The sequence below is a fragment of the Micropterus dolomieu genome, linkage group LG20, assembly GCF_021292245.1.
Source record: "Micropterus dolomieu isolate WLL.071019.BEF.003 ecotype Adirondacks linkage group LG20, ASM2129224v1, whole genome shotgun sequence".
Lineage (NCBI taxonomy): Eukaryota > Metazoa > Chordata > Actinopteri > Centrarchiformes > Centrarchidae > Micropterus > Micropterus dolomieu.
In genome coordinates this window covers 12,086,595-12,114,532 of record NC_060169.1, presented here as the reverse complement: position 1 = coordinate 12,114,532, position 27,938 = coordinate 12,086,595, and the positions used below count along the sequence as shown (strand labels likewise).

The following is a 27,938-nucleotide window of genomic DNA, read 5'->3' as shown; positions in this document are numbered from 1 at the left end:
CAAGCACGAGTAAAATAGATGCATGGCTACAAATCCTTGTTTTATTGGAAAGGGGCCTAATTATTAGGATGTAAGTCAGACTGTGACTGGAGGGCCGCCTCCTTGATGCGGGCCTGGTTTATATTTATCCCCTCCTCTGCAGCTACAGCAGCAGTGCCACCATCACTACCAGCAGTGTGTGGAGCTTTTATTACATCGCCCACAGGCAGGTTCAGCCCTGTCACAGTCACACACACACACACACACACACACACACACACTGCAGGACCGGCAGCCAGTTGAGTCCCCTCCACAGCAGAGTTACCCCACATCCCCATGCAGCCCCACATGGGCCCTTGGGACAATGGAGGGAGGGAGCGGGTATTATGGTAATACTATAGCCTGCTGCTCCCTTCCCCTCTCTTGCAGCACAGCTGGGAAGGACCATCATTACAAGTATTGTAGCAATCTGTTTGAGAGGGACACATTGGAGAGGTTGGGTGACAGAAAGAGGATGAGTGCTGCATACATAGATCACATAAAATATGATTAAAATGTGTGTGAGGGGACCAGGAATAAAATGCAAAACTTGTTATGAACACCTTATATCAAGTCCACTGTCAAAATGGCCAGCTGTAAATCTCTATTTTCCCCTCTTTACTTTTGTATTTTATTAAAGGTTTCTTGTGTTGAGCTGGTCATATCTCAAGACACGGGGCCTGTGGCACATAAGGAATAAATAGGACATAAAGTACTTGAATCTCTAATGCCTCATATAGCTTTACCAATCTATATTGTAGTGTGTCACAAACTGGAAATCCATTAGAAAGTGACCAAAATCAAATAGCCTTGCAATACTGCTACTGCACTGCTCTTATGGTTAAATTACCCTGATTCTCCGGCCAATTATTTTGAAACACACATTAAATCCAGGAGATATCTATGAAGTCTTTATGGTAATTGATAAAAAAAAAGATGGAATGTCCAGTGAGAAACTCCCACAACACATGTCTCAGTGCTGCTTTAAATACCCATCTTGCAATAGATTGATGACTTATCAAGAAAGTCTGATCAGAATAAACAGCCTACTCCACTATTTTGCTAGCAGATTAGACCTTTGACAGAGCAGACCATCCCTCGCTGTTAGATTAGGCTGCTCAAATTCATCTACTTGCCTTGTTTTGGAGCAAAAGAGCATGCTGTGATTCAGAACCTTCCTCAGACTCCATCATGCTCACAGTATTTTTAGGAAACAGAGATATCCATTACAACTTTTTTTCCCTCCCTGTTCCCTCCTTCTCATTCTATTTCCAGCTCAGTTTTGAACAGAATGTTCGATTGATAAAGCACAGAATCTATAACACTATGCACAGAGGTGAAGGGTTATTGAATATTCTGAAGATGAACTATTAAAAATGCATATTATCTCATTATTCCTGCTGCCAAATAAGTGGAAACTAAATATGCCACAAGACAGAAAATGGTCCTCATCTTTTTTCTTTCTTGACCTGACAGAGGGCACGTGTGGAGGAGAGAGGGGAGGGAGGAGAATGGTCTTTTAAAAACCTCTTCAATGCACTAATGTCCCCGAAACCTGAACCCTTATTGGATCTAAGGGCATTATAAGACCAACGTCCTCCACAGCCTCTGTTTAAAGGTGAGGATTAAAGATGAGTGTATTAGTAACTAACTAACAGCAGTGTGTGTTTTTTTGGTAAAAACAGCTACTTAAAGAGGGCTGGTGAAATAATGTTCAACAAAGACATTTGTCAGAACCCCCCCCCCACCACCACCACACACACACCACACACACACACACACACACACACACCAGGAGGCCTTATTAATTATTTGTAGCCACTTGACTTCATATTGTGCTGCCAGTGGCTTGGTCAAAGATTATAATTACCACTTCCCTGTTTGTATCATTTTCCATCTCCTGTGCTTTTAGTGCAGTATTACTTCTCTTGTCCCTCTCTCTCCCTCTCCTCCTCCCTCTCTCCCGTATACACAAGACCAAAAGTGCAGGCACATCATTTATTGATAAGACAAAAAGAATGTAATGAAATTATCAATGTTCTTGAATTAATTATGAACATGATTAAGAAAGCTAAAATCTCAGGAGCCGGTCTCTCATTACCCATTCACTCTTAGGGATTGCTTTCATTCAGGGAAGGAGAGGCGAAAAAGCCTTCCAGCAGAGCCCACTCCGACTCAGCCCTTCTCCCTGTGTGCCTGTCCCCTTGTCTCTGCTGCCGGGGCTGATTGACCAACTCTTCCAACAGACCGGCTGCCGGCTCACCCAGAAGGCTCTCTTGCGCCCATGCTTGCTACTGTGATGTAGCCAAGCACAGCTAGCTGCCTTGTGGCCTCTGACGTTTGCAAGGAAAAGAGAGGATGCGCTCAACCTTCCTGTTCTACACCTGCTTTCAAACTCTGGGGTCTTGACCCTCCTAAAAAAAAAAAAGAAACACTGGAGGTAAGTGAAACTTCTCAGACTTTGAATTAGGCTTAAACTGCTTGTCTGTTGTGAAGTATGTGTGCTTATGTATGCTTTTACCTAAAATCTTCTAAACTTTTAATTTATTACAAAAAAATACAATTTTTAGTCACAGAGTCAACTCTTTTTGAATCTTTATAATTGGAAAAATAATAACAATCACTAAAGGTTGTAGGAATACCAATGTGACATACGCAGCATAATATTTCAAAACTGTCAATCGGAGTATCTTTTTCCAATATAATCCATTTGTTTGATTATATTTAATTTAGTTTTCCCACTAGTAATGCCTAAATGATTCTCTAGTTAAATCATTTATGATCTGACAATTTCTGTTGTGGAATTTATGGCATATATTAAGTGGATTTATCCCACCTGCATAATGCAAGCTTAAGTCACAGTTTTTTTTAGATTAGTCTTAGTCTAGATTAATTTTGGAGTGATGACAGCAAAAATGCATGTCTGCCATTCACCCAAAATTTATATTGTAATTTATTTATAATATATACATTTAAATAATATAGGAAAATAGCATCCGTCTGCAGTGATCCATATTCATATCTTAAGATGTTTGTGATTTTGTTTGATGAATATCTAGACCTATAGTGTCCCCTCTGAACAATACCTATGACGCCCATTTTGTAGCATGGAACGCCATTTTTTTTATGAGAGTAGCATTGCACGTTAAACTAATTTCAGTGACTATTTATCCATTTATATTCAGTGAGAGCAAGAGAAATTCTCTGCAAGAGCTACATACCTTTGGTTCAGTCTATCTTTCTTCTGCTCACTCACATGGGACAAAATATGGGACAATACTCCCCAAAGTATTGGGAGTTTCAAACAAAGTCTCAAACCCACTGTCTCTTTCCTGTTCACACCATCTCTCTTTATAACTGTCTTTCTAGCTTTCTCTACACGTACACACACTCAAACATAAGCCTACGTGCACACACACATCAGAATCATACTGTAGATATAGAAATACAAGCCTATGTTTTGTTTCACCTCCCAATACAAAAAGAACACATGCACACCTGCACATGGACATACTGTAATATAGTCACACTAACATGTACACAGTGTTTTTAAGATGATCCGAGATAAATGATAAAACAAACAATTTATGGTGAGATACAAGACAACACAGATTCTGACCTATTACCTTTTTTTTTTGTGTGAAACAGACGAGTGCTCTTCCCTCCTGCTACAATATATATATATATAGAGAGAGAGAGAGAGAGAGCGTAATTTTTCCCTCTCGACAATGATTTCATGATTTCTGCTGCAGTATCAAAAGAAGGAAAGATTCACTAGAAGACAGAGAAAACAAGAGGGAAATAGAGGGAGATCTCAGGGGTTAATGGCAATCCTCCTGTCTTAGGGATTGATCCAAGTATTGGATCGCACATAAAGCTGCAGTTACTGGATATTACCCTGCCGCTATCGGCCTGCAGTGATGGCCTGGATAAGAAGTGCTTACCAAAGAGGATGCTCCTCCAGGGCAGATACGGTTTCCCAGCCCTCTGGGAACAACAACCACATGCCTGCTGCTTGCTCAGGAACTTTCTACCTCATCGAGTAAATCCAGGGGCCTTATCAAGTTACTGGGCTACTGAACTGCTCAGAAAAAAGTTTAAATCTTCTACATTTTGAGTTGCATAGGGGCAAGGCAGTAATTAAATGGCACCTGCTTTTTAAAGATAAGAGTGTTGATTATTTGGTTTGTTTGGCTTGTGTTTTATGTCGGATGGAGTGGGGTTATCGCAGATTCACTTCTGAGCAGAATGCAGTTTCATAGATTTTTGCTGGGTTAGATTGTAAAGTTGCTGAGTTATTCTTAACAGAATCGTAAAGTTCACTTTTTGCTTCATGCAGATGTCACTGCACTTGTCTGGACAAATTATTGTAACTGCTTAAAATCCTTTAAATGAGCATGCTTCAAGGAACTGTCCTCAAACCAGTCCTGTCTGTATTTCCTCTTGTGGTTTTAATTCAGAACTGTATGGGGGTTAGCTGATTCCAGATCTGTGCCAAGGTGGGCAGCTCTGAGCATCTGCTGTATGTCTCTCTGTGGTATTACCCATGAAGCACCTGGCTTATGCCACACGCCAGCAACCAGAGCCCAGATGGCAGCTAAACAGACTAATTATTTCAACACAAAACTCTGATGTCTCACACCAGCACTGTGGGGCCTCTTTGGCTTTCTGCAGTTCCCTCTCTAGATCTGCCGAAGAGGATGTCTGCCACGGAGCTATAAAGATGTCAATTGGGTAATCACGATCATAGACAGGCCCCGGTACAGTGCTTGGCGTCCAGATGTAAAGATGGTCATATGTGGTGTCCTTTAGAGCAACAAAAGCATTTGGCAGAGTCGGATGGTGCATTGTCTTTGCCCTTGGTGCTCATTGATGCAGATGCATGCTCATTATATTCCAGAGTTGACAACAACATAAGTTTTGAGTGCATTGTTTTGCATCATCTCATGAGTATATACACCACCTGATTCAGAGTGTAGACCATTCCATTTCAAAACCATGTTGCAATTTTTTTGTAGCATTTTTATTAACTTGCCTGTGTTCTTCCTCGTGTGTTTTTAGACACTGACTGTTGGTGTACGGTACTAAACTGCGTTTGTGGAATCAGGAAGTCAGCATCTATCTCAGATTCCACATTCAATCATTTATTCATTCATTCAATCATGGTTAGCCTGTCTGTCCCCTGGTGGTCGTACAGTGGTATTGTGATGTCTCCAGATGACACTCCAAAACAAAACTCACTTTCGCCCTCTATAACACTGGAGTAGGAAATTACATCATCCAAGACACAGTTTGTCCCTGTCTGAATGATAGCAGCCCTCTCAGCTCATACAGTAAATCTTGTGTGTGTATGTCAGACAGGCTCTGTATTGTTGAATCTGTCTCTAAGAATGTCAGCTGGCAGTTGCAAGCTCTCAACTACTCCAGCAACGGTGTACTGCAGCCTTTAACCAAATTACCCCTGGTGGTCCAGTAACTGAACAGTATCAACCTCTTTATCTGACATCAGAGGTTGCTGTTTCTCTGGACATTTTCTCTGAGGTTGATGAAGTGTTGCCATTAGGGCCCATCTCCTGCATCCACAGCCACATCAGAGGAAGAATTGGTTGTGCTTGATAAAGCTGGCACTTAGAACAAGGTGCAGGCCAGACAGCGATAACCTACTGACTCCAGTATTAAAGACTAGTGGGAGGACGGCCTACATCTTGATCTATTGCTTCTTGTCAGAGAAGAGTATTGCTGGCTGTAATCCTGTGTATTTTGTATTTATTATTGGCCGTATTCTGTGTGCAGGCATGAAGAATATACCTCCATGGATTGACATGGAGAGGTTAAAATACTAAGGATCTTCTTGCCTACAAAGGGTCATAGGTGATTTGATGCTCAGGCATTAAAACACACGCACACAAAACTTTGGACATTCATTTCCTAACTTCTTAAATCTGAAGATGTTAATTGTAAACAGGATATTTGCTTTCTTGAACATACTATTTTTAATGAATCTACACTTTTGAGGACCTCTACAACTCTCAAACTTTTGGGGGGGGATAAAATGTAAGACGTACAATGTTTATGAAAACATATCAAAATATTTTTACTTTTAAAATGAATGTAGATATTCACTCCAGTTAGAACAAGTAGAAAATAAGCACTAATATAGACAAAAATACAGCCATTTAAACATAGGGTTAACAGAAATCTATTGTTGTGTGTTTGTAGACTCAGAGACAGATTCGCTGAAAAAAAGCAATAAACACTCTAATTTGTCCCAGTACAGTTCTACCTCATCCTTTCACCCTCCTCCTCGTTCTCTCTCCCTAAAGTGTGTCCCATCTGCTTTGGGGGTCTCTCCCCAGCATGCAGGAGCAGGATAAGCACACCATTTCCCTGTCAATACTTTGCTATTAGCCTCTGCAGATCTATACATCACTGGGCTGTAGGCTATGAGCGGTTGTAGGGTGTTCTTCTTATCTGAATGGCTGAGGCTGAGGTTCTCCTCTCTGGTCTGCACTTTGATTTATGCAACCAGTAGGTTAATGAGAGATGGAGCCAGCCCCTTTACTCTCACCCTGAGGGGGTAAAAACGTGTGCATGTGAAGGGGTGGAGTGGAGTCAGAAAGAGGTCAAAAGATGTGCCCTAAAATGTCACAAAAATCACTCCAGTTTTCTCAAGAGTTATATATTATACAGGAAATACTGATGATAAAGAATGTGTGTAACTATCTGTATGTGGAAGTATAAAAAAGTGACATTGTAAATTCTGAAAAGCTTGTTTGAGTAATTGCCATTGAAAACTGGTTAATAGAAATATTCATTTAATAGTAATAGTTCAGCATTTTGGAAGATACACTAATTCATCTTCTTGCTAGCAACAAGTTACACCTTGTTTACAATATTGAAATATAAAAACATTTTATGGGTAGGTATGGGCCAGACTAAGCTAAATGTCTGGCTGTAGCTTCATAATTAATGGATCAAAATGAGAGTGGTATCGATCCTCTCATCTATCTCTCTGCAAGAAATCGAATTAGCGTATTTCCCAAAATGTCCATTTCCTGTGTCCTATTCCTTTAAAACAATACTGCTTTACAAAAGTTTTAATTCATAAAGTAGAAAATGAGGGGTACATCAGAGCATAGACAGAGATTCAAACTCTGTTTGTTTCATGCTATCAAACAAACACAACTGACAGTTTTTACTAGTGGGAAGCCAGTGAGGGATCATGTCCTTGTAGCTGCATTAAATAATAAAAATAACAATAATAAGAAGAAAAATAACTTTATTTATAGAGCACTTATGAAAACAAAGGACAAAGTGCTTCACATAGAGACAAATAAATAAAATACCAAGATTAATTATAAAATGCATAAAGAAATTTAAATAATAAAAACCTATAGCATAAACAAAATGCAAAATGAGTATAATCACTACTGATGAAAGACAATCCTAAAAAGAGATGTGTAGCTTTTGAACACTTCACTAGATCACTGAGTTACATTGCCTGTTACATCAGTGAGTTTATGACCTGCAGATATTTGGCCTCAATCCAAGAAGAAACTGTCTAATGAGCAAGCTGTGTCAGTGTCTCTAGTAGCTTCCTCTCAGCAGTCTATCTGTACAGTTTGCAATGTAAGTGTGTGTGTGTGTGTGTGTGCGTGTGTGTGTGTGTGTTTGAAAGCAACAGAAATTCTATGTTCTAGGCATTTAGCTGTGGGATAGAGAAGGAACTCAGGAACTCACACACAAGCACAACAGGGGGAAGACAATCCACTGCCAGATAAATGTCCTACTTAGCTATTACACTATAGTACATTTCAAGAAGAAGTCACACCCCTCCCCCTGATTGCTTGTTACACACACACACACACACACACACACACACACACACCTTCCATGAAAATATCTAGCATATGGTTATATGCTTCTAGCTTGTTTCCCAAGGCCAGTTTCCCAGCTGGTTCCCTAAGAGAACAGAGAGAAGGGGGAGAGAAACAGAAGAGCAGAAAGGAAACAGGGAAAGCAAAAAGAAAAGGACGTGCAGAGAGAGAGAGAGAGGGAGAACGAACAAGATATAGAAGTAAGAAGAGAAAGAGAAGAGGAGATGAAGGAGGTGGTCATGTGCCTCACATCCCTCCTTGGCCTGTGGCAGATGTATTGTAGGTTCGGACTGTTAAGTACCTGATAATTAGTTTGCCTGTGAGGCATCAGTCATTATGGTTCTGTAGCGACTAACAAGGTCCTATCTGGGACGACAGCTTTTCTCTGTGATTTACACCAGCTCTTACACTGGCGCTGTTACCCCCAACCCCCTAACCCCCATGAGTTTTTTTTTAAACAGCAGAATGTACTGCAAAAGAACATCTCTGACTGAGCGCCATTGGCAGCCCTTTTTTCCCCAAAAGTGAACCATATAGTTGAGCTTGAAGGTTCGCTATTGAACTTGGAAATAGTAGTTTAAACAAAAACAAAAATATGGGTCATGAAATGTGACTGAATGCAAAGGACATTTTTTAATAAGTGGACCTTAGGCATAAAAATCTCCACCAGATACGTTTTGAAGAAGTAGATGTACTATATGATTTCCGGTTAACAGCTGGCATTGTTCTTGTCTCAACAAGTATTGATCAATGCAGGTACTCCTGGATGTCTCTCAAGGACATCGCAGGCACAGTTTGTACAGACACTGTTAAGTACTGACCTTGAGTCTGTCTGTTGAGTGACACATAGTAGACTATAAGAGAGACTGCATTAAAAAGTAACCACTGCTAATTTTATGATCATATACATAAACATTTTGAAAGTTTCTTTTTTTTGTTCCCAACCAATATGCATTCTATGCTAACTGTTGCAGATAAGATGTAGGTACAGTAGAATATTTAAAATGGTCACATAGACACAAAACAGAGAATCCAAAAGACTTTTTCTAATGAAACTACATTTTATATTTATCTGCCTCTCCAGAGAACAAGATGTTATAAAAAAAAGTGCCCACTGAATGGGACAAAATGCACAGGCAAGCTATTACAACCTCTGAGAATTAGTTTAGATTCTAATTTGACACAGCTGGGAGCTGAAAGAAGCCATTTTGCATACTGCTTCTAATAAACCAACAGCATTGCAGACATCTTCATTACTGTGATTGCTGCTCTGCATTGTCTTTTAACAGTCAATAACTTGCAAAGCAACCTTGCATTTTCCCTTGAAAGGGTTAACATGATTCTCATGTGCCACTGCCTCAACATTCATCATGTTTCTCTGTAACCAGATCATAGCTTCAATCACAGGGAAGATTAGATAGTAGTCTATTAATCTCCCATATTAACCAGATCCATTTGTGAAAGCAAACGGCCCAGAGAGGCCATCCTTTCACTTGTTGTCTCTAAATCTGATTAGCAAGCATAACGACATGTTTCTTGAGGGTCACTGGAGATATAGATTGGCTTCCTGCATCTCGACTCTCAGGGGCCAGTGTTACAAGAATGAACAATTTTATGTTCAAGGACTCATGGGAATTTCTGTTGTAGTCACCTAGTTTATTGAGCGGGCAGATAATGGGAAGGTGGGTTCATTTGCAAAACACTGTGCAGTATATTGTTGTGAAATTTTCTCAGAGCATCCTCACTCTCAACATTTTACATACTTGCAATTTTAGTAAAAAACAATCTAGTGTCAATATTGTTGGCATCTGATCAGGTCTCAACACTTATGAGCAGAGTGAGAACATGTTTCATTAATAAACAAACAGGACACATTTGCAGCATTGTCTGGGCAGTCTGGCTTCCCAGATGGAGTTCTAAATAAAAAAGTAGAAGTCTGGTCTGTGAATCTGTGCTGTGATTATGAATACATCTGTCCATTCATAAATAGCTACTACAGTGTGAGCTGAGGACCAGGGGTGGAAGAGGTATTCAGATCCTTTACTGGAGAAACAGTAGCACAGTGAAAAAGTACTATATTACCAGAAAAAGCCCTGTTTTTAAAATGTTAGAAGTGTATATTGATGTGGCATTATCAGTGCTGTAGTTGTGTGAGTGAAACTATTTTATAGTATTATGAACAAAATATGCAAAGAATATTCATCTTCTTCAGTGAAAAGGCCAGGAATTTAGAATGTGGCTGTAGATTAACACTTTGTAACTGTAGTTCTGGGGATTTCCATGTGTACCTTAAGATAAGCTCAGGTTTATGCTCATGTACGTGTGTGTCAAGAAAAATTTGAAAACACTTCAAAATCTAGTGAATGCACTGACAAATTCATGGACAAAAGCCAAAGGGACTTCTTGATTTAGAAAAGTTGACAAATCAGGGATATTAATTTCCTAATAGCGCTACAACAATGCCATTCAAGTGTTCATGAGGAGATAGCCGGGTAATTTTTACACAGATTGCTACATGTACGACCCATTCAGAGGTCATGTCAGTGATGGGGATGAGGATGAAGAGTATACAGATGATGTCATTGGTCTTTATTTAGCTGTTTTACCTCAGCACACACTGGAAGAGAGCTAGCAGTAATGTTCTGCCAGGTATCTGGTGTCTCTCTCTGACTTGGCTGGGACAAGGAGGAGAAGCAGGAGGTGGAGGAGGAGGAGGAGGAGAAGGAATATCCGGTTACAGCAGGGAGCAGGGAGCGTGGGGACAGATCTGTTTACTTGGGGAAGTTAATTGATTGGGAGGAAAGGTGGTGAGAGGAGAAAGGAAGAAAAGTGGTGGAAGGGGCAAGGAGGGGAGGGTCTGGAGGGTATTGATCATGTGACTGCTCCTTCCATAACCTCCGATATGCTTCTGTGCGTTTATTGCACCGTAATGCCAAATAAGATTGTTTCTTGTAAAAACGGCAGGGAAAAACAACGTGTGCTCAATGAGAGGGCAAGTCAAGGCGATGAATCATTAAGATTTGGTTCACTCATTAAGATCAATTTTTACCTTTTTCATTAACACTTTGGCCTCCACAAAGGTTATGTCACAGAACATATTCTTCTGGACTAAGTGGGCCTGTCAATTAAAATCTGTATTTAAATGCAGCAATACTTTAGATACAAAACAAATTGTATAAGTCTGAAATAAATATATGCTTTTCAATATTACTGACTTGTCAAAACTAGCAAATCAAAATTTCCAAAATAGCAGATTTTTGTGATGTTTCTCTTGTGAAGATTCTCTTTACTCTTGTAGCATGTTTATGTTGTTGGTATTTATTGTTTTAACAATGTTTTAATGCTGCCTTCTTGGCCAGGTCTCTCTTGAAATAGATATTTTAATATCAAGGTGAATTTTACCTCATTAAATTAACCAGTCCTGTTGCAAAAAAAGAAGATGTGAGCTCCTTCGTGACTTAACTTTGCACTGCTTTAACAGTGCCTTTTTTAATCTGATGTTTATTGTCTTGTGTACTGTCTTTTTCACATCCAAGGTTATATTATTATTATCAGTATTATTACATTATCATGACCATGTAGTAATAGGCCAAGCGCTAATACTACAAACAAACAAAACCAAGCACAGTCATGCACATTGTGTCTGTCGACGGAGAGCAGTGGAGTGTAGTCTGCTTGCCATCCACTTTGTATTGGATAGACTACATTAATTATTTAACTGCATGGCTGTTAGCTATTATTACAGAAAAATAGTGAACTGCCTCTGGACGCTTTCGTCATGTTTGTATGTCAGAGCACACCTTGCCCTCGTGAGCTCACATCTTAAAACAAGGGCATGCTGTATAGGTCATATTCACAAAGCATGGTGCAAAACGCATTCCGTGTGTAGAAATACAATCAATCAGATGAGATACAGCATGTCTGAATAAGATATAAAGAAACACGGCACTTTATGGTCTGTCTGCATGGTTTGTCCCACCATTGCACACACATCATTGCTCTGCACATGATGCTTTGCATTTGTTTGCATGTGTGTGTGAGAAAGAGAGAGAGACTCTGGCAGACAGGTATAGTACAAGAGTGAATGCCTACCAGGTGGAACAGGGAGGGCTTTGAGGTGAGGGGGAAGTGGTTGCTCAGATTTGTTTGCAGTGCCATTGTTAGTTCTCCTCTCCTCAGTGTCGTCCCTTCCTGCTTAGATGGACATTTCTCTGTTATTCACTCTGAGGTTATGGTTTTAGATTGAGGGCAAAGCCCGGAGCCTGCTGTTTGTTTTGAAGGAATCCATTGTCAATACAGACGCGGCAGGGCTAGGATTGTTTGCAGAGTTAATAGTAGTTTGATGATGTCATTCTCAGTGACCTGAAGAGATACTGACCCCTGTTGTGTGAGTATTTCTAAAATGCCACCTGCACAATTATGGTTGGAGTGTCCCTGGGCTGTTGTATGTGGGGTTTGTTTTATCTAAGACAATCACACTCACACAAACACACATACACCCGACACAAGCGTGTGAACACACACACACTCACACAACATGCACTGCTACAGTTTAAATTGCTGACCCCAAACCTCCACATCTTCTGAAAACATGTTCGTTGAATGTCAGTAGAAATTAGGTTCCCCAAGGTGATGATGAAATAAGTTATTCATCATGAGTGACTTAGAGTATTTCACCGTGAACCTTTTACAAATATGTATTGGTTATTTTTTTGTCACAGCATAGTGTAACGCTCTAAAGTTAGACATTTTCAAAAGTGGAGTTATTTAGATGGGATTCATTGTATGTTGTTACCTGAATGACAAAAAAGGTTTTGGTTACATTTACACATGCAGACAGAAAAAAGATACATAGAGGTTTCCATGACAGGCTAAAATTGCATCCATCTAACACTCAATGTTACTCCTGCTCATATGTCTTTGATGCAGATCATTTAAAAGAATTCTGCTGACTGATCAAGTGTTTTGATGGTAAAAACACTTCTTTCCTTGTATTAGTTTAATCCTCAGATTCTTGTTGATTTTTTCAAAGAGGAAAAAATTTGATGGTAGGAAAAGGAAAGCAAAAAAATGTTAATCCTCTAGAGAGATGTATAACTCATGCTTACAACATACCAGGCCTTCTGTGTGTGTGTGTGTGTGTGTGTGTGTGTGTGTGTGTCTGTGTGTGTGTGTGTTGGTCCTTATGACTAATGCTTTATGCTGTAGGATAATCCGCGTGTATAATGGTGAATCCTTGTCTCTGTGTCTGTAGGGCTCAGGGAGCCAACAGACTGGATTTAACTCGGGCCAAGGCCTGATTGTGTGATTTTCTCTTTCTTCACTTGACGTGTGACATTATTTGTTTCACAGGTGAGCTGTGACTTTGACTGTGTGTATATTGTATCCATTGTACTAGTCTCTTTTATCACTGAATCTCAGAATCTACATGTTCTTCTTCAGTAGATGAGGATATGAAGAGATAACAACTGAATCTCTGATGTCATCAAGAGACACTGCCTGTATTAAGAATACGTCATTTTCAGATTCATGTTTTACAGAAATATAAGGATTTTTTAAATTTAGTTCTTAAAAAATGTGATCAAGACATGCAGTGAGTAAATAACGTAATTGCAAGAATGCTTCTAAACTACCTCAAACATATCTTTGGCATTTCTGTACTGCAGTTTGTTGTTCCATATCAGCCTGACCTTTACACCAACATTCTGTATCTGCAATAGCAGCCAATATAACACCTCAGATTTACTGTTTAACTTTTGGGAAACATTTTCATAAGATCAGTCACTTACTGTTTTATTTTGTCCCATGTCTTGTGAAAAGAAGTTATAAACACCAAGCATTTATACTTCTTTTAGGCCTCAAGGTAGTAACGAACTTTGTTGCCCTCCTCCAGGTGACGTAAACATAAATTATTGTTCTTAAGTGTTTTCTGGATGGAGCGTCAGTTGGCTGTAGCTGAGGAAGGGGAGTATTGTAACAAATGGGACTGATGTCAGATAGCAATAGATAATTGTACTTTGGAGCCTCTGTAATAACTTCTTAAAACTTCTTCTTCCTCTTCTTCTCAGATTACCTTTCAAAATGTTTCTTTAAAGTACTTTGTGTGACTGGTCCAATTAGAACTGGAGACTGGACTATATGTTCAAAAAACATCTGCACTTGCATCTAACTGAGTTTCATATTACCACAGTGCAGTGCTGTCCCTTTTCAGCAAGAAAAGTGCCACTGCAGGGGAAAAGAAAGATATAATAGGGTTTACCGTCATCTTTTTTCAAATTTTCCAATTCATTAAATTCCATATTTAGGCATATGGTGTTACAGAGAAGCAGTCAGGGCAAAAAAATCTTCTCTCACCTGCCCGACTGAAGGAGACAAACAACCTCAGTCCTTTCATTTGCTCATTTGTTCCTGAAAATTCAGTTTGAAATCATTATAATTGACAAGTACAACACACACGTTAAGTGTTTACTGAGCTAAATGTGTTTTTTAAAGTATGTATGTACCAGCTGTATTATGTTGAGAGCAAACTGTGGGGCATGGCTGCAGTTGTCACTCCATCATGAATTATAAAAAGAGAGGATTCCCGTGTGTGTGAAATGGCATTGTTCACAGTTTGTGTCACATCAGTGCATGTTTAACTAGGCAAAACAAAAGCTTTTCAATATTTTAGTGTGCAGGGACTGACAGAGTGAGGAGACATGGCTGTTGTACTGCTGTTCTGCCTCCTCCTGTCTCGTCCTCTTCTATCTGGTGTCCTGTCCTCTCCCCTCCTGTCCTCTGAAGTGCTTTTAGATTACACCACCCTGAAAAACACCACCTCCAACTCACTGTCTCCACGTCAGACCAATTTTTGCACAATGAAGCCAACAAGAATTGACTCACAAACATCCCTCTTCCCCATTTATCACTTCTCCATCTGTCCTGTACCCCAGGCTACATTAGCTTCAGTGCATAACCATTTTAAGCCCCCTCCACTGGGTTTGTGCTATAGTGTGTACTATAATGCAGTGTTAATCAAACCCCAAACAGGTACACCAGGGTTTGGGTCTCAGAGGTCCAGTAAAAAGGCAACACTACAGAAATGATTAACTGGGGGGCTATTGAACAGATGTGGAAACAGAGACACAAGAGGAGCAGAACTTTAGCGAGAGACGATTATTTGAAGAATAAGAGGTAGTTTATAATATGGATCTAATATGTATTTACAAGTAAGTCTAATTTTTTGTTAAACGAGCTCACATGCATCAGAGCATCAAACATTTTTCATATTGTTCAGGGTTTTTGCACTTATGATCACAACACATGGGGTCCTCGTCTGCTAGTTAAGTCTTTGTGTTTCTCTGCTGAGTCAACCCCAAAGATGGTCTTTACTGCTACAATCCACTTTGTGTCCTTGTGAGGGGACTTGTCTGATTAGGCGTTGGCTAATTTGGTCTGACGAGCCAGGCTTTTAAGTCACACGGCATCATGCATGAGGCCTGGTTAAAAGCTGATGGATGGATGAGACTGTCGAAAAGGCGAAACGCTACTGATGGACACCATCTAGGGCAGTTGTTCCCAACCTGTGGGTCGAGACCATCATATGAGGTCGCAAAATAAATCCGGAGATGAGTCCTGAGATGATTAATGGGATAGCACAGAATCCAAAACATATTTTACTAGACAAATTATGTTCATACATAGACAATGATCGCTAAATAGTCTATCCATTTATTTAGAAAAATTCAAGATACTGCTGTGTTTTAAGGGGGATACAAGTCATTTCCTGGTGGAACAAAATACAGGTTTAGGCCATGATGGCAGTGATTTCACCTTATTGCTGCCATTTATTAGTTGGTGGCCACATATTGTAAAGACAAAGTGACAAAATATTAAGCATCTACTTTATTTAAATCATTCTGCTCTAGGATATAAGCATTTTTAGATTTCTTTACCACCACAAATGCCATCAAAACTCATGTATTGTTCAAAGCATCATAAATACAAAGCACACTAATCAAACAACTATGGATTCTTTAGTACTGCTGAATCAAGTCTTGGTCGAATCCTTTCCCTGCTGATACGGTAACACTACCAAGGTGGATATATCCAGCGGAAATCACAAGATGGAGAAGCAGCTAAAGCAGAGACATAGATAAGTGACAAAAAAAGCAGAGTAGTCAGATATTAATCGAGACATTTTAACTTTTTCATGAGAACGTTTGCCAGCTGCAAGGCGCTCTGCTGATATTTAGCCTAAGGCTATGAGAGACAGGAAGGGATGTTACGCTATCATAGCGTTTGATCACCGGCATCACGGGAACACAGGTATCAGAGAGAGACTCATATCTCGACAGCTGTTTAGACTCTGTCGTGGGGCTTGTTTAGATATTGGTGTAAATGGGATACAGAATATTTACCTCTGAAGATGTAAGCCAAGCTCTTTTTCCCTTTAAATCACTTTCAGAAGTCATGTATTGTACTGTCAGAGCAGTTCTTTGGAACTAAATCGACAGTCCAGGCAAATAAACATGTGTGTCAACAAGCAAAATATTATTCTCCACAGCTGTGTCATTGTGTTAAATGTACGTTAATGGGCATCACAGATTACAATTACTTGGCCCGCACATAATGGAAGTCAAATCAATGTATGGATCCTGCCCCCTACTGTCAATGATGAAAATGACATCAATAATCAATTAGTGGGTGTTCAGTGCTGAGGCCCTGCAGGCTGACTACTATCAACAAAAATATGGTCTATCATTTAGATCCTTTTCAGGCAGAGAATTTGCCGCCCAGGCACCAAATAGCCTGCAATTATAGTACAGACATTACAATATGTATTTGGTTTGTAATTTGCTTTTATTATCATAATAATGTTTTATCTGGACATTTTCTGTGTGTGTGTTAACTGTTTATTCTGTTTAAGGAGTGCAATAAGTAGAGAAGCTTCTTTCAGTGGATCTTCAGTTCCACTGATTTTACACCCCACGTTCCCTTGTCATTCCCTCTCTGTCTCATGGAAAGAAGTCTTTAGGATCTGTCATGACCAGCCACCTCCTGTTGTATGCAGGGAACACAGCAACCTCTTCTGGACAAAAGGGAAAGTAGCAGGGAGTGTAGTGAAGCCACATAACAGTAGTGAGTAACACCTGCAATCACTATTAGTGTGACAAAACTAGGCATGCAGAAATTATGACAACGCTTCAGTAATTTAAATTGCCTTTTACTGTCATTACTGTATTGTCTGCTAAACAGTTGAGTTTGAAATCGAGCTATTGACTCTCACTGACATCTCAGAGGAAATGTTAGAATCCCAAATGTCTGGGATCACATCTAGACAGATAACTCACTAGTAATTTGACTTGTGAAAAATCGTATTATTGCCTGGGGAAGCGTTAAAAAGTATTCCATAGTCAATGTATCTGATTAGTTTGCGTTGATGGTACACTGGTGAGCTAATCAGGCCAAAGGGATCAATGGAGCGACTGTCACGCTGCCTTGCATTCCTTCTATCTTCAGATAACTACAATGTAAATGACTGGGTACTAAAGGAAACCCTACTGGGACGCATACTAAACTCTGCCTGTGCTGCATTGTGCACATGGGAATCTCCACAGACACTTAGCCAGTTCTTAATCAGTAGTGTGCGAAAAATAGGTCCCTATTACACAGCCCTCTCTGAGTCTCTTATCATCATATTTGTCAGAGCTGCTTTATCCATTTCCAGATCAGTTTCCTCAGACTGTAAACTTTACAGCCCTTGTAGCAAATCCTTCTGGTACGATCCTTATTGTTGCTGATAGTCTCTGAACCTCTTTCTTCCTTCTCTCTCTCTCTCTCTCTCTCTCTCTCTCTCTCTCTCTCTCTCTCTCTCTCTCTCTCTCTCAGGCAGTAACAGCTTCGAGGCCACCAGATGCCCTCCCAGCCAATTTGTCTTGTCCCTTTCACAGACAAACTACTTGCCAAACAAAAGGTGGTGGCATGTCCTGTCGAGTACACCTGTAAATGCTTTACAGCCACAGTTCCATAGCTAAGTGGCGAATTATAAAAGGATCACAAAAGAGTTCTGATGAGGGATAAAATGAAGGAGGAGGAGGAAGTTGTGGTCCTATAGCATCATAGTCCCACTGATAAAACTGCCTGAAGACACATTAAGAGCAGACTAATTTTAATTTTCTTGATTAATTGTTTAATTCATTAATTGTTTGGTCTATAAAATGTCAGAAAAGAATGAAAAATGCCCATCACGGTTTCCCAGAGCCCAAAGAGACATCCTCAAATGTCCCGTTTGTCCAATCAACTGTTGAAAACCCCAAAATATTCAATTTTCTATTATAGAAAAATCCTTTACTGAATACTGTAATTTAAAAATACTATTATTAATGCATTTGTGTGTAAGTGTTTTACTGTTGTAGTTGGTTGAGACAGAACAAATTTGAACTTTTTATGCTGTCTTGTAGTTATAAAAATGTATCTAATCTTATATTTCCCTCTGAACTGTAGTGAAGAAGAAGTACAAAGTAGCGTACAATGGAAATGCTCAATCAAAGTACAAGTACGTCAAGTTTGTACCTAAATACAGTTCTTGAATACAGCTATTTCTAAATGAGCGATTAATTGACTGATTGTTTCAATCCCACTGTAGATACATTTAGGAGGAGCGTGGATGGTTTGGAATTTCTGCAATTTAATGCAATCCAATACAACTCCATTCACAAGCTATGGCCTGCAAACTTACAACAGTTGAATCAATGCCTCGCTGACAGTCTTTGCAAAAACAGAACATGATAAGCTTCTTGAAGGTAGTGTTTCTTGCAGGACTTTTGTAATGGATTGCATTATGTTGTACAGGTGTTGCTGTTGTTGCATGTGAACCCCTTACTTTTTGGAAATTGGGAACAACAGAGGAAGAAAGAGAATGCTTCTTTTGATGTTTGTGCATGCTGTCTCCTGCCTCTGCATCTGTGAAAATGTGTCCCATCACCTGAAGATGTGTTCAGTTAAATGGGTGTGTGTGTGTGTGTGTGTGTGTGTGTGTGTGTGTGTGTGTGTGTGTGTGTGAGCCTGTCTGTGCACAGGCCGAGAAAACAGAGAGCCCCTGACTCCTTATCTTGACAAAGTTGGTTAATTAACGACAGAGCCTATTAAAGGGAGAATATTCAGCCAGTGATGAATGGCTTTAATAACAGGGCCATGTTCTCTCTAACAGAGACAGATCCTCCCGCCAACATCTCCCTGCCCACCAGATAAAACTACCCAGACTCCCATCTCACCACCCTCTTCATCTTGCCTTTTCCCATCGGCAGTCTTGCTCCTCTATTTTCTGTCTTTGTTTTCTTTTTCACTCACTTTAAAAAAAAAAAAATTGCTTTTCTCTCAAAGATTTTTATCTTTTTGTCTGTTTTTGACGCAGTTTGTGTTTGTAGTTTCACAGTTTAGTCACATCAAAATAGTCACATCAGAGAGACTTACATTTTATTCATGTGTTAACAAAAGCATACTGTGTACTTTCCACAAAAATACAAGCATGTATAGCATTTGTAATAAGTAAGCACCACCTTATCGTCTACCTGCATGAATGTTCGTGTTTTTGTAGGATGTGTTCGTGCATGTTTGTCTTGTAAAACATCGTTAGCCTCTTTGTGTAGGGGCCATGCAAATTGGACAGTTAAGAAGCGGCAGGGCCAATTTATGTTCCTGTGCAGCCCTTTAACAGGGGCTGTGCTACTGTTTTATGTGTCCTGGTGGGGTTGGGGGCAAGGTCTTACCACAGGGGTCACATTCATCACAGCCCCGTATTGTGAGGTCGAGATGTCTGTCCTCATTAGAATAGGCTGCTTCTGAAAGTGCATTCAAATGTACAAGAGTAAAGCAACCACTCCTCCATGTACAGAATCAGAACTGTGATAGTGTTTCTGTTCTAGGTACTTGGTAGATATATGAGCAGATTTTACATATTCACACATACTTTCTCACTTAGAGAGATTTAGCCATGTAAATAGTTTTATTTGTCCAGGACAAATAAAACCAAACTATATGCATGGCATAATATTAGCAAATGTCACTTTTATTAAATGTGAAATCCCAGTTTGTGGCAAGGGAAGGAGCTACTACCCAGTACTTTTAATAAGTTTAGAAGAAAAGGAAACCAATATTTTAAGGGGGAAAAAATAAAAGGAAATGTGTGAAGGATAACAATGAAATGTATGTTTTTGTTTGCTTGTGTGTACTTTTCAGACTCAGAAAGGCCTGGATCCCAAGAATGGACAAAGCCAGATGGCACGAAAAATTGGGCTGCTGCAGTTTGGCTTTAGATTTGGACACACACACATACACTTTACACACCCAGTTCCTCTCCAAAGGGACCTTTGTACAGAGGTTGTAGCATCAGGCGCTCTCTCACAGGACCAAAGGCAGCAAGTCCATTAAATACACATGAGAGTCTAATTAGGGTCCCCCTCGTGTGGCGGGCTTGGAGGTAGGAGTCATTGGGGAATGACAGTGCCAGGACCCTGAAACTCGGAGAACACACTCTGCAAATTAATAGAGAATGACCAAGAAGTACCTCTGTGACTGACTGGGACCTCTGCTTCCTTGGAGGCAAAAATGTTCAGTGCTGATTGCTCTCATTAAATTTGTTATAGTGATATAATTATGAAAATATGTCTGGAAAATGGGATGACTCTTGGTGTGTGGTTAGTTTGCATACTATGGTAAATTTGATATGAATGTTTAATATTTATATGGTTCATGTGACCTTTAAGTGAGACCAGGGAGAAGGTATTGTTCAGTATGCGTTTTAGTTTGTGGCCTCATTTTACCCAATTTCTCTGGTAATTCCAACCCATTAAACATCTCTGTTGTGGTCTTTAAATGAATGATAGTCAACCATCCTGAACAAGATTAACATAACTGATCATTTTGCTAATTTGTTCTGAATTCAAGCAGGAAAAGGGGACTCAATGATATTTCCCATTATAATTAGGTTGATAATAACATTGGCTGAATTATTGCATTTTTGTTATTCAGGAGGAAAGTCTTTCCTCTGGTGCGTGTCAGATGAGATATTAGTGCGGACATAATTCTTATTCTGGCAGCAGCATGGTGACTGATATTATTTAAATTACACCTCCTTGGGCAAAGTATTCGGAAATACTTTGCAGATGGGAATTCATCACAAAATGGTGTTGAGAAAATGAGGGGCATCAGGGCTTGATTACACTGACAAAAATGTCTTTTTTTTAGAGAGAAATGACATTAACGTTAACAACTGACTGAGGTGTGCAGTACACTGAAAACTGGCCACATCCTCCCATAATAGACGTATTTTACCACATCTATTAATTTTATGTAATGTAGACATATAGATAGATATAGAGAGAGAGAGAGAGAGAGAGAGAGAGCGCATTGAACTTTCTTCCAGCTAACTTCACAGTCTCTCACATGCCTTCTGGTTAACTGTAGTCTTTGCCACTCTCCCATAAAGCTCAGTCTCTCCAATGTCAACATCTAAAGCTTGTAACTCCTTCAGAACTGTTGTAGGTCTGCTGGTGACCTACCTCACTAGTCTCCTTGCACACTCACTCAGTTTTTGAGGACGGCCTGCACGCGGTAGATTTACAGCTGTGCCACGCTCTTTCTATTTCTCAATCTCTGATTTAACTGCAAGGGATGATCAGTGACATGGAGTACTCTCCTTTTCTACATGGTGTTGGTTTTTCCAATGTACTAACTCACTTAAAAATGTATCTTCCCCATTGGTGTATTTAAACTACAATCGAGTGAAACCCATTGACTACACACAGGTGATCCCCACTTAACTAATGACGTGGCTTTTAAAACCAACTGGCAGCACCAGTGATGATTTATTAACATGTTTATTATTAAAGGGGGTAAATACTTATGCAAACATGTTTTGTATTTTATATTTATAATCAAATTAAATCACTTTGTAGAGATGTATTTTCACTTTGACTTTAAGAATCTTTTCTTTGTTGATCAGTGCTAGAAAAGCCACATTATATCCACTTTGACTCAGTGTTGTAATTTATTTTCATTAAAAAATGAAAACTTCCAAGAGGGATGGATAATTTTTTATAGACACTATAGATATATATATAGATTGACAGATACAACATGGCTCACCTGTGCAAGTTGGTGTTGTGTTTTGTATCTGTGAACTCCAGCAGCCTCCCACACTCCTCTCCCCACACTGCGCAACTCTGCTTTGTGGTCTCCTCTGCTGTGACAGCTTTGGCCTTTAAGCTCGGCACTGTTATCACTCGGGCTTCACATTTTAACAAGAGCGTCATTAACGTCATCTTGCTGAGAGCTCTGTCACAGTGACTGACAACTGTTTTGACACTCTCTACCTCGTCTACTGCACACACACATGCAGTTGGAGGGGTGACTTACAATAATGCAATACTAAAAATGTCAGCGGCTCCATTTAACTTTATTGGTTTTAAAGCCAGTGGCTAAGGCTTTTTTTATGGCCCACTTTCTTAAATATCTTACAATGAGATAGTGCAGTCTAAATTGTATTATACATTATAAACTTCTACAAGTATATGGCAGCAGCTACACAGGAAATGTGAAGCACACACTTTATGGCACACAATTCAATGTAAATGCATGTGCCGATAATCTAATTATCCTCATTTGTGGACCACTGTATGCTCACACAGATGGGCAATGACCATGTTGGCCAAATGGCCTTCTGTCTCAAACATAACAGTCCCTTTCTGTTTACCTTTAAAATGCCAATATATCTGACACATGCCGCTTCTGAGCATAGCTGTGAACTGCACATTCAGTGAACTGTAACCCCACATTTCTGGCCAGAAAGCCATAATCCAACACCATCCCAAACCTTTTGGTTTCTAATAGGCCTACTGTTCTATTATTATTATACCATATCTGAAATTACAGTGTAATGGGGTGCTGTTGTTTTTTTTTTACATAAACCTGCCATTCTCAGAAGATTACAGCCACTTCGGAGGAAAGTTTATGTGTCTAGGTAGTTCTGCACTTTTTGTAATAAATGTTTTATCTCTTGTTTTCTTTTATGTACTGTATGATTGTAAGTCTGTCCAGCAGTACCCACCAATGAATAAGGCTATAGAATCTCATTTAACCCTGAATATATATCTGCCTTGTGAAAAAGAATGGTAAAACAAGATTGTCATCCATAATCCCTTAAAAACAATCCCAAAAGCTGGCTTCATCCCATTTCACCAACATATTTACCATTTTAATATGAAGAGAACTCAGATTCCCAAAGAACCCGAAATGAACGGCATTTTGGATTATCATGTAATGTTTCCAACATCAGATGGAGCAGGGAAAAATTAATTCTGAATATTTCATAATGCGTTGTGCCATCTTAGTTGAGGAAATTATTTAGGGACAGCATGCTCATTTTCAGAATGGATAAAGGGTCATTGCGAGGCACCAGAGTGCAGTAATTGGAAATTTCCAGTGATTCAACAGAGTCATTCAAAGATGAGTATGTCCACTCGATAGCTGTGCATTCAGTACCCCATTAACCCCCTGTCAGATACCAAAAAATAATCAGCTCCATTCCAAACCTATCAAGCTGTTGCCATATAGGTTATTTGTGCCAAATATAAATCACACTTATATGACAAATGTGCAAATGTGCTTTTTTTCTGCAGATGAGCCCTGCCTCAACCACTGCCATCACAGCCAAGAAATGGTAACTCATGCACAGACTCACCTGATATTTTGATTTTAAACGCAAAATTGCAGCATTTAATATAAAAATGCATGGATTCTTTAGGCAATGTGAGTAAAGGTACAACTATCACACACTGATGTCAGTAACAGACAATGATAACAATTTTAGTGACTTCATTTTATCATGAAATAACATCAACAACTGAGGAAAACAAAACAACCAAACAACTTAAGGTTGGATAAATTACACACTTATATAAACACTCTGACTGGGATGTAAAAGAATAATTTTGTCGCCTCTAGAAAACATATGAAGAAATGTCAGTTGTGAAAAATGTCATCTTTAAAAGGCAAATCTAAATGTCAGAGAGACAGATACTTTACACATAGAGAGCACTGCCTTCTGGGCGTAACACAGAAAGGCGTGAGAATAATATTTTTCCCAGTTGAAATGAACTGCAATTACCCGGCATCAAGCATACAAAGCAGTACACTCAAATTCACACTCACATAGCCTGGAGAGGAGCATGGTCACTGTTCGCAACATTACTCAGGATATCATAGAAAGAAACACACAAAAAATGTCACAGGGAAAAATAGAGACTTAACAATGTTACAATGTGCTGTATGCTACTGAGAGGTAATGAATTTATTTTCAGAAATTAGCTGAAATTATTAGCAAAATAATTGGCCACATAATTCAGCAAAAAATAACAAACTTTTAATTGTTCCATCTTTTCAAAAGGAAGGATTTGTTTTGGGATTTTGCTTTTTTCTTGTGTATAATATAGTAAACATCTTTGGGTTTTGGACATTTGGTCAGAAAAACAAAGCAATTTGGAGACCTTGCACTTTAGGAATTAATTATGGGCATTTAAAATAAATTCTTTTGCATTCATATTCAGAAATGATATACATATGACAGTATACCTAATTAAGCTTTATTTATTTATGATCAATCTTTGTAAAGACCGGTATTTATTGATGTACAGTATTTATCAAACACTTAGATAAAAAATATTTCCTATTAAGACATATTTTATGTTTTTTGTTATGACAACTGCGTTTTACTATATTGTCAATCATTATCTGACATGTTGCTTTATACACCAGCCTCCACTTAAGGGTGCCCACAGGAGGAACTGACATATAAATTAATAAACACATTATAGTGTGTTATAAAACATTTATTAAATAGTGTTTATTAATGCTAAATTAGAGGGGAAAGTGTTACCAAATATATTTTACTCAAAATATATGGAAATCACTGCAGCTAATTGATTCCTCAAAGCTCACTGTACAGCTAAGATGTTTTGCAACATAACATTTGCAGTTTTGTCAGCTTAACTGGTGCCTAAGAACTGTTGCATGCGAGTGTGTGTAAATGTTTATTTCAGCATGCGTATGTTTGTGTAATCCCTATCTTGTTTATTTGTGCATGGGTGAGAGTTTGGCTTACGGCTATTGGCACGGGGTCACAACTCTTGTAAAGAAGAAAGCAGAGACAAAGCAAGAGTTGAAGCAAGCCCTGTTTAAGTCTAAATTTTGCATGCTGGTGAATGTCAGTTTCATGAATATAATAAAGCCTTCCTTGGTCCTCAGTTTGTTTTTACGTTTGTTAGCACTTCCCAGCAGGGGAAAGGAGTATGAGCAGAGGCCTGAGTAGGTGATTCAACCCCATTTTAATCATCAGCGGGGTATCTGTAGGTAAGTAGCAAAAGGAAGAGGAGGACGACCAAATGGAGGAAGGAGACAATTGAGGTCCAAGTAGAGATGAAGAGGTAGGAAAGCATCGCAAGGTGAAAAAGGCAAAGACTCATCTGATCTCTGTCCCTGCTGTCCCAGGTCATGTGTTTTTATATTAATGGTTGAGGTCATGTGTCAGGTCAGGGAGAGCTAATCTTAACTCCGTGGCTGGAGGGCACCTTCAACCCACAGGGCATTTAGGTATCTCTTCATCCCAACAGAGAACCACCAGGCTCTTCTCTTAGCATGCAAATGAGACAGGAACAAATGTCCTGTCACTTCTGGGGCTCAGTGTCCCAAAGTGCTTAACACTCTTCCTGTCAACCCCCCACTCCAGCTGCTCAAAAAACCCCTCCTGCACTTCCCTCATTCCTTTTTCCTCCCTCTTATGTTCTTTAAATGAGCTTTCCAACTCCACTTCTTTCTCGCAATTCAATTTTACAAGGCCATTATCCCGGGTGTAATGTGGAGGTTAAATATATCGGGGCAGACGTTATGTGAAAATAATTAGTGTTAATGAATAATGCACTCATTCAGCTGATGAAGGATGGTTGTCAGGGTAATGGAGTGCATGGGAGGGGCCCCTCTGATAAATGAAATTAAAATATTTAAACACTGTTTTACGATATTACTGGGTCCTCACACTCTTTCTCTGTTACCTACTCACTACACGGAGCAGGCCGGCCTCTATGTGACATGACAGGTGTGCCATTACTCATGTACAGCATCTCTCTCACCAAAGACAGAGCCCAGATACAAGGAGGAAATATCCATGCACCACACTTTTTCAGTACCTTACACTACAGCTAATCATCACTGCCCTGATAATCACTTTGAGGACATCAGAGACGCCAATTCTATCGACAGCCTCTGCCTGTCTGCCAGACCATATTTCGTTCCCTTTATTTATTGCCACTGCGCTCATTCGGCCTCTTATGATCTCATTCTGCACCCATTGTGTGACAATGAAGAATGTAGGTTTTAAATCGCCCAGTTTACAGCACCCTCCCAGCCAATTGGCCTTCTCGAATCAATAATGGTGGTAGACCAAGCGCTCTGTGACTGAAATGGTAAAGCATCAACACCATTTGATTAGACATGATGGTTAGAGGGTAGAGGAAAGGGCCATTGGCAGGGGACAGATATTGCATGAGCTAATAATACATATTGCTCAGTGCTTCATTTGCAAACTCTCTATAGGGTTTGATGACACTTCTGATCACCCAATTTACTAAAAAGCATACACTACTTCTGACTTTAGCCATTCTAATACCAGTTTTGAGATAGGCTATGTCTCTGAGATTTCTGCCACCAGTCCAATACAATGTAAGTGCTCACAGCGCTAAAAATGATATTTAAAAAAGACTCAAATCGACAGCCTTGCTAGCAGCTCTGTGAGGCTGTACATAGGTACATCAGTAGAGTTAAATGTCAACATGTTAACATGCTCGCATTGATAATGCTAACATGCTCATGTTAAACAGGTATAATGTTTACTGTGTTCTTAATTTAGAATGCTAGCATTTGCTGATTAGCACTAAACACATTAAATCTGAGGCTGTTGGGAATGTTTTTAGTAATTCAGGTATTTAGTTTAATTGAAATGTTTGCAAACCAATCCAATTTTATTTGTAAAGCACATTTAAAAACAGCCAGGTTGACCAAAGTGCTGAAATTTTGACCTGATGACAGCACTAGATGAAACTTTTAGATCACTAACCTGAGGGGAACCTGAATGAGTGTGTCAAATTTACAGTGGTTGTTGAGATATTTCACTCAAAACCACAAATGTTAAGCTCATGGTGGCACAAGATGAAAAGTCAAAGGATCAGTAAAACCATGGGGATTCATCCTCTGTAAATTTTATTTGCACAGCCTCACAGAGCTAGTAGCATGTCTGTTGAATTTTAGTGTTATTTAAATATAATTTTTAGCGCTGTATGTCGGTGGTCTGGTGTGGTGGCTGTGTGTTTCATGTTTCCTGTTTTACTTTGTAGTCGTCTGCCTCCAGTGTCATCTTATTTTACTTCCTGTGTACCTGTCTCATTCTCCTGATTGTCTTCACCTGTGCCTTATTATCCTCAACACTCATATATAGTGGTTGTCTTCCTTTTGTTAGTTGTGTGTTCATTGTTCTCCACAGTATATGGCTACTACCAGTGTTTCCCGTTTCTTGTTTCTTGTCTCTGGTCTTTGGCTCATTCCCTGAGTTTCCCTATGGATGTGTGGATTTAATTTTCTGTTTTTGACTCATGGACTTCTCAACAGTTTCATAATTTGGATCACTGTACTTTTTTTGGACTGCCTACCAACCTCACTTGTAAGATTCACCCAGTTTGTTAATAAAATCTCAATCAATTATCCCGCCGTCAAGGGTGTGTACATTTGGGCCCAAAACCCCCAACTCTAGTGTCGGCTCTACAGGTGAACATAACAGTGTGAACCACAAATGAAACTACATTCACTTCCAGTGTGTTTGCTGTGCAAAATCAATTTAATTAAATTCCAACACCACTGTAGTCAAGTGGAAACAGAAATCTAGATCTCTAAGGGCAAATAAAAATTAAAACTATTATGTAGATACCACTTCAGGTAACAATAATTTTGTTTTTTAAA

General features: G+C 39.4%; 1 protein-coding gene across 1 annotated transcript; it reads left to right on the top strand.

Annotated features, from left to right (window-relative positions):
* Positions 1–7,911: 7,911 nt before the first annotated feature.
* On the top strand, positions 7,912–21,852 carry LOC123959168. The gene is made up of 5 exons (XM_046033092.1): positions 7,912–8,174; positions 16,948–17,015; positions 17,766–17,850; positions 18,381–18,432; positions 20,115–21,852. The coding sequence occupies exons 1-5, from the start codon at positions 7,912–7,914 to the stop codon at positions 20,304–20,306; spliced, it is 660 nt and encodes a 219-aa protein (XP_045889048.1). The 3' UTR covers positions 20,307–21,852.
* The last annotated feature ends 6,086 nt before the right edge of the window (positions 21,853–27,938 follow it).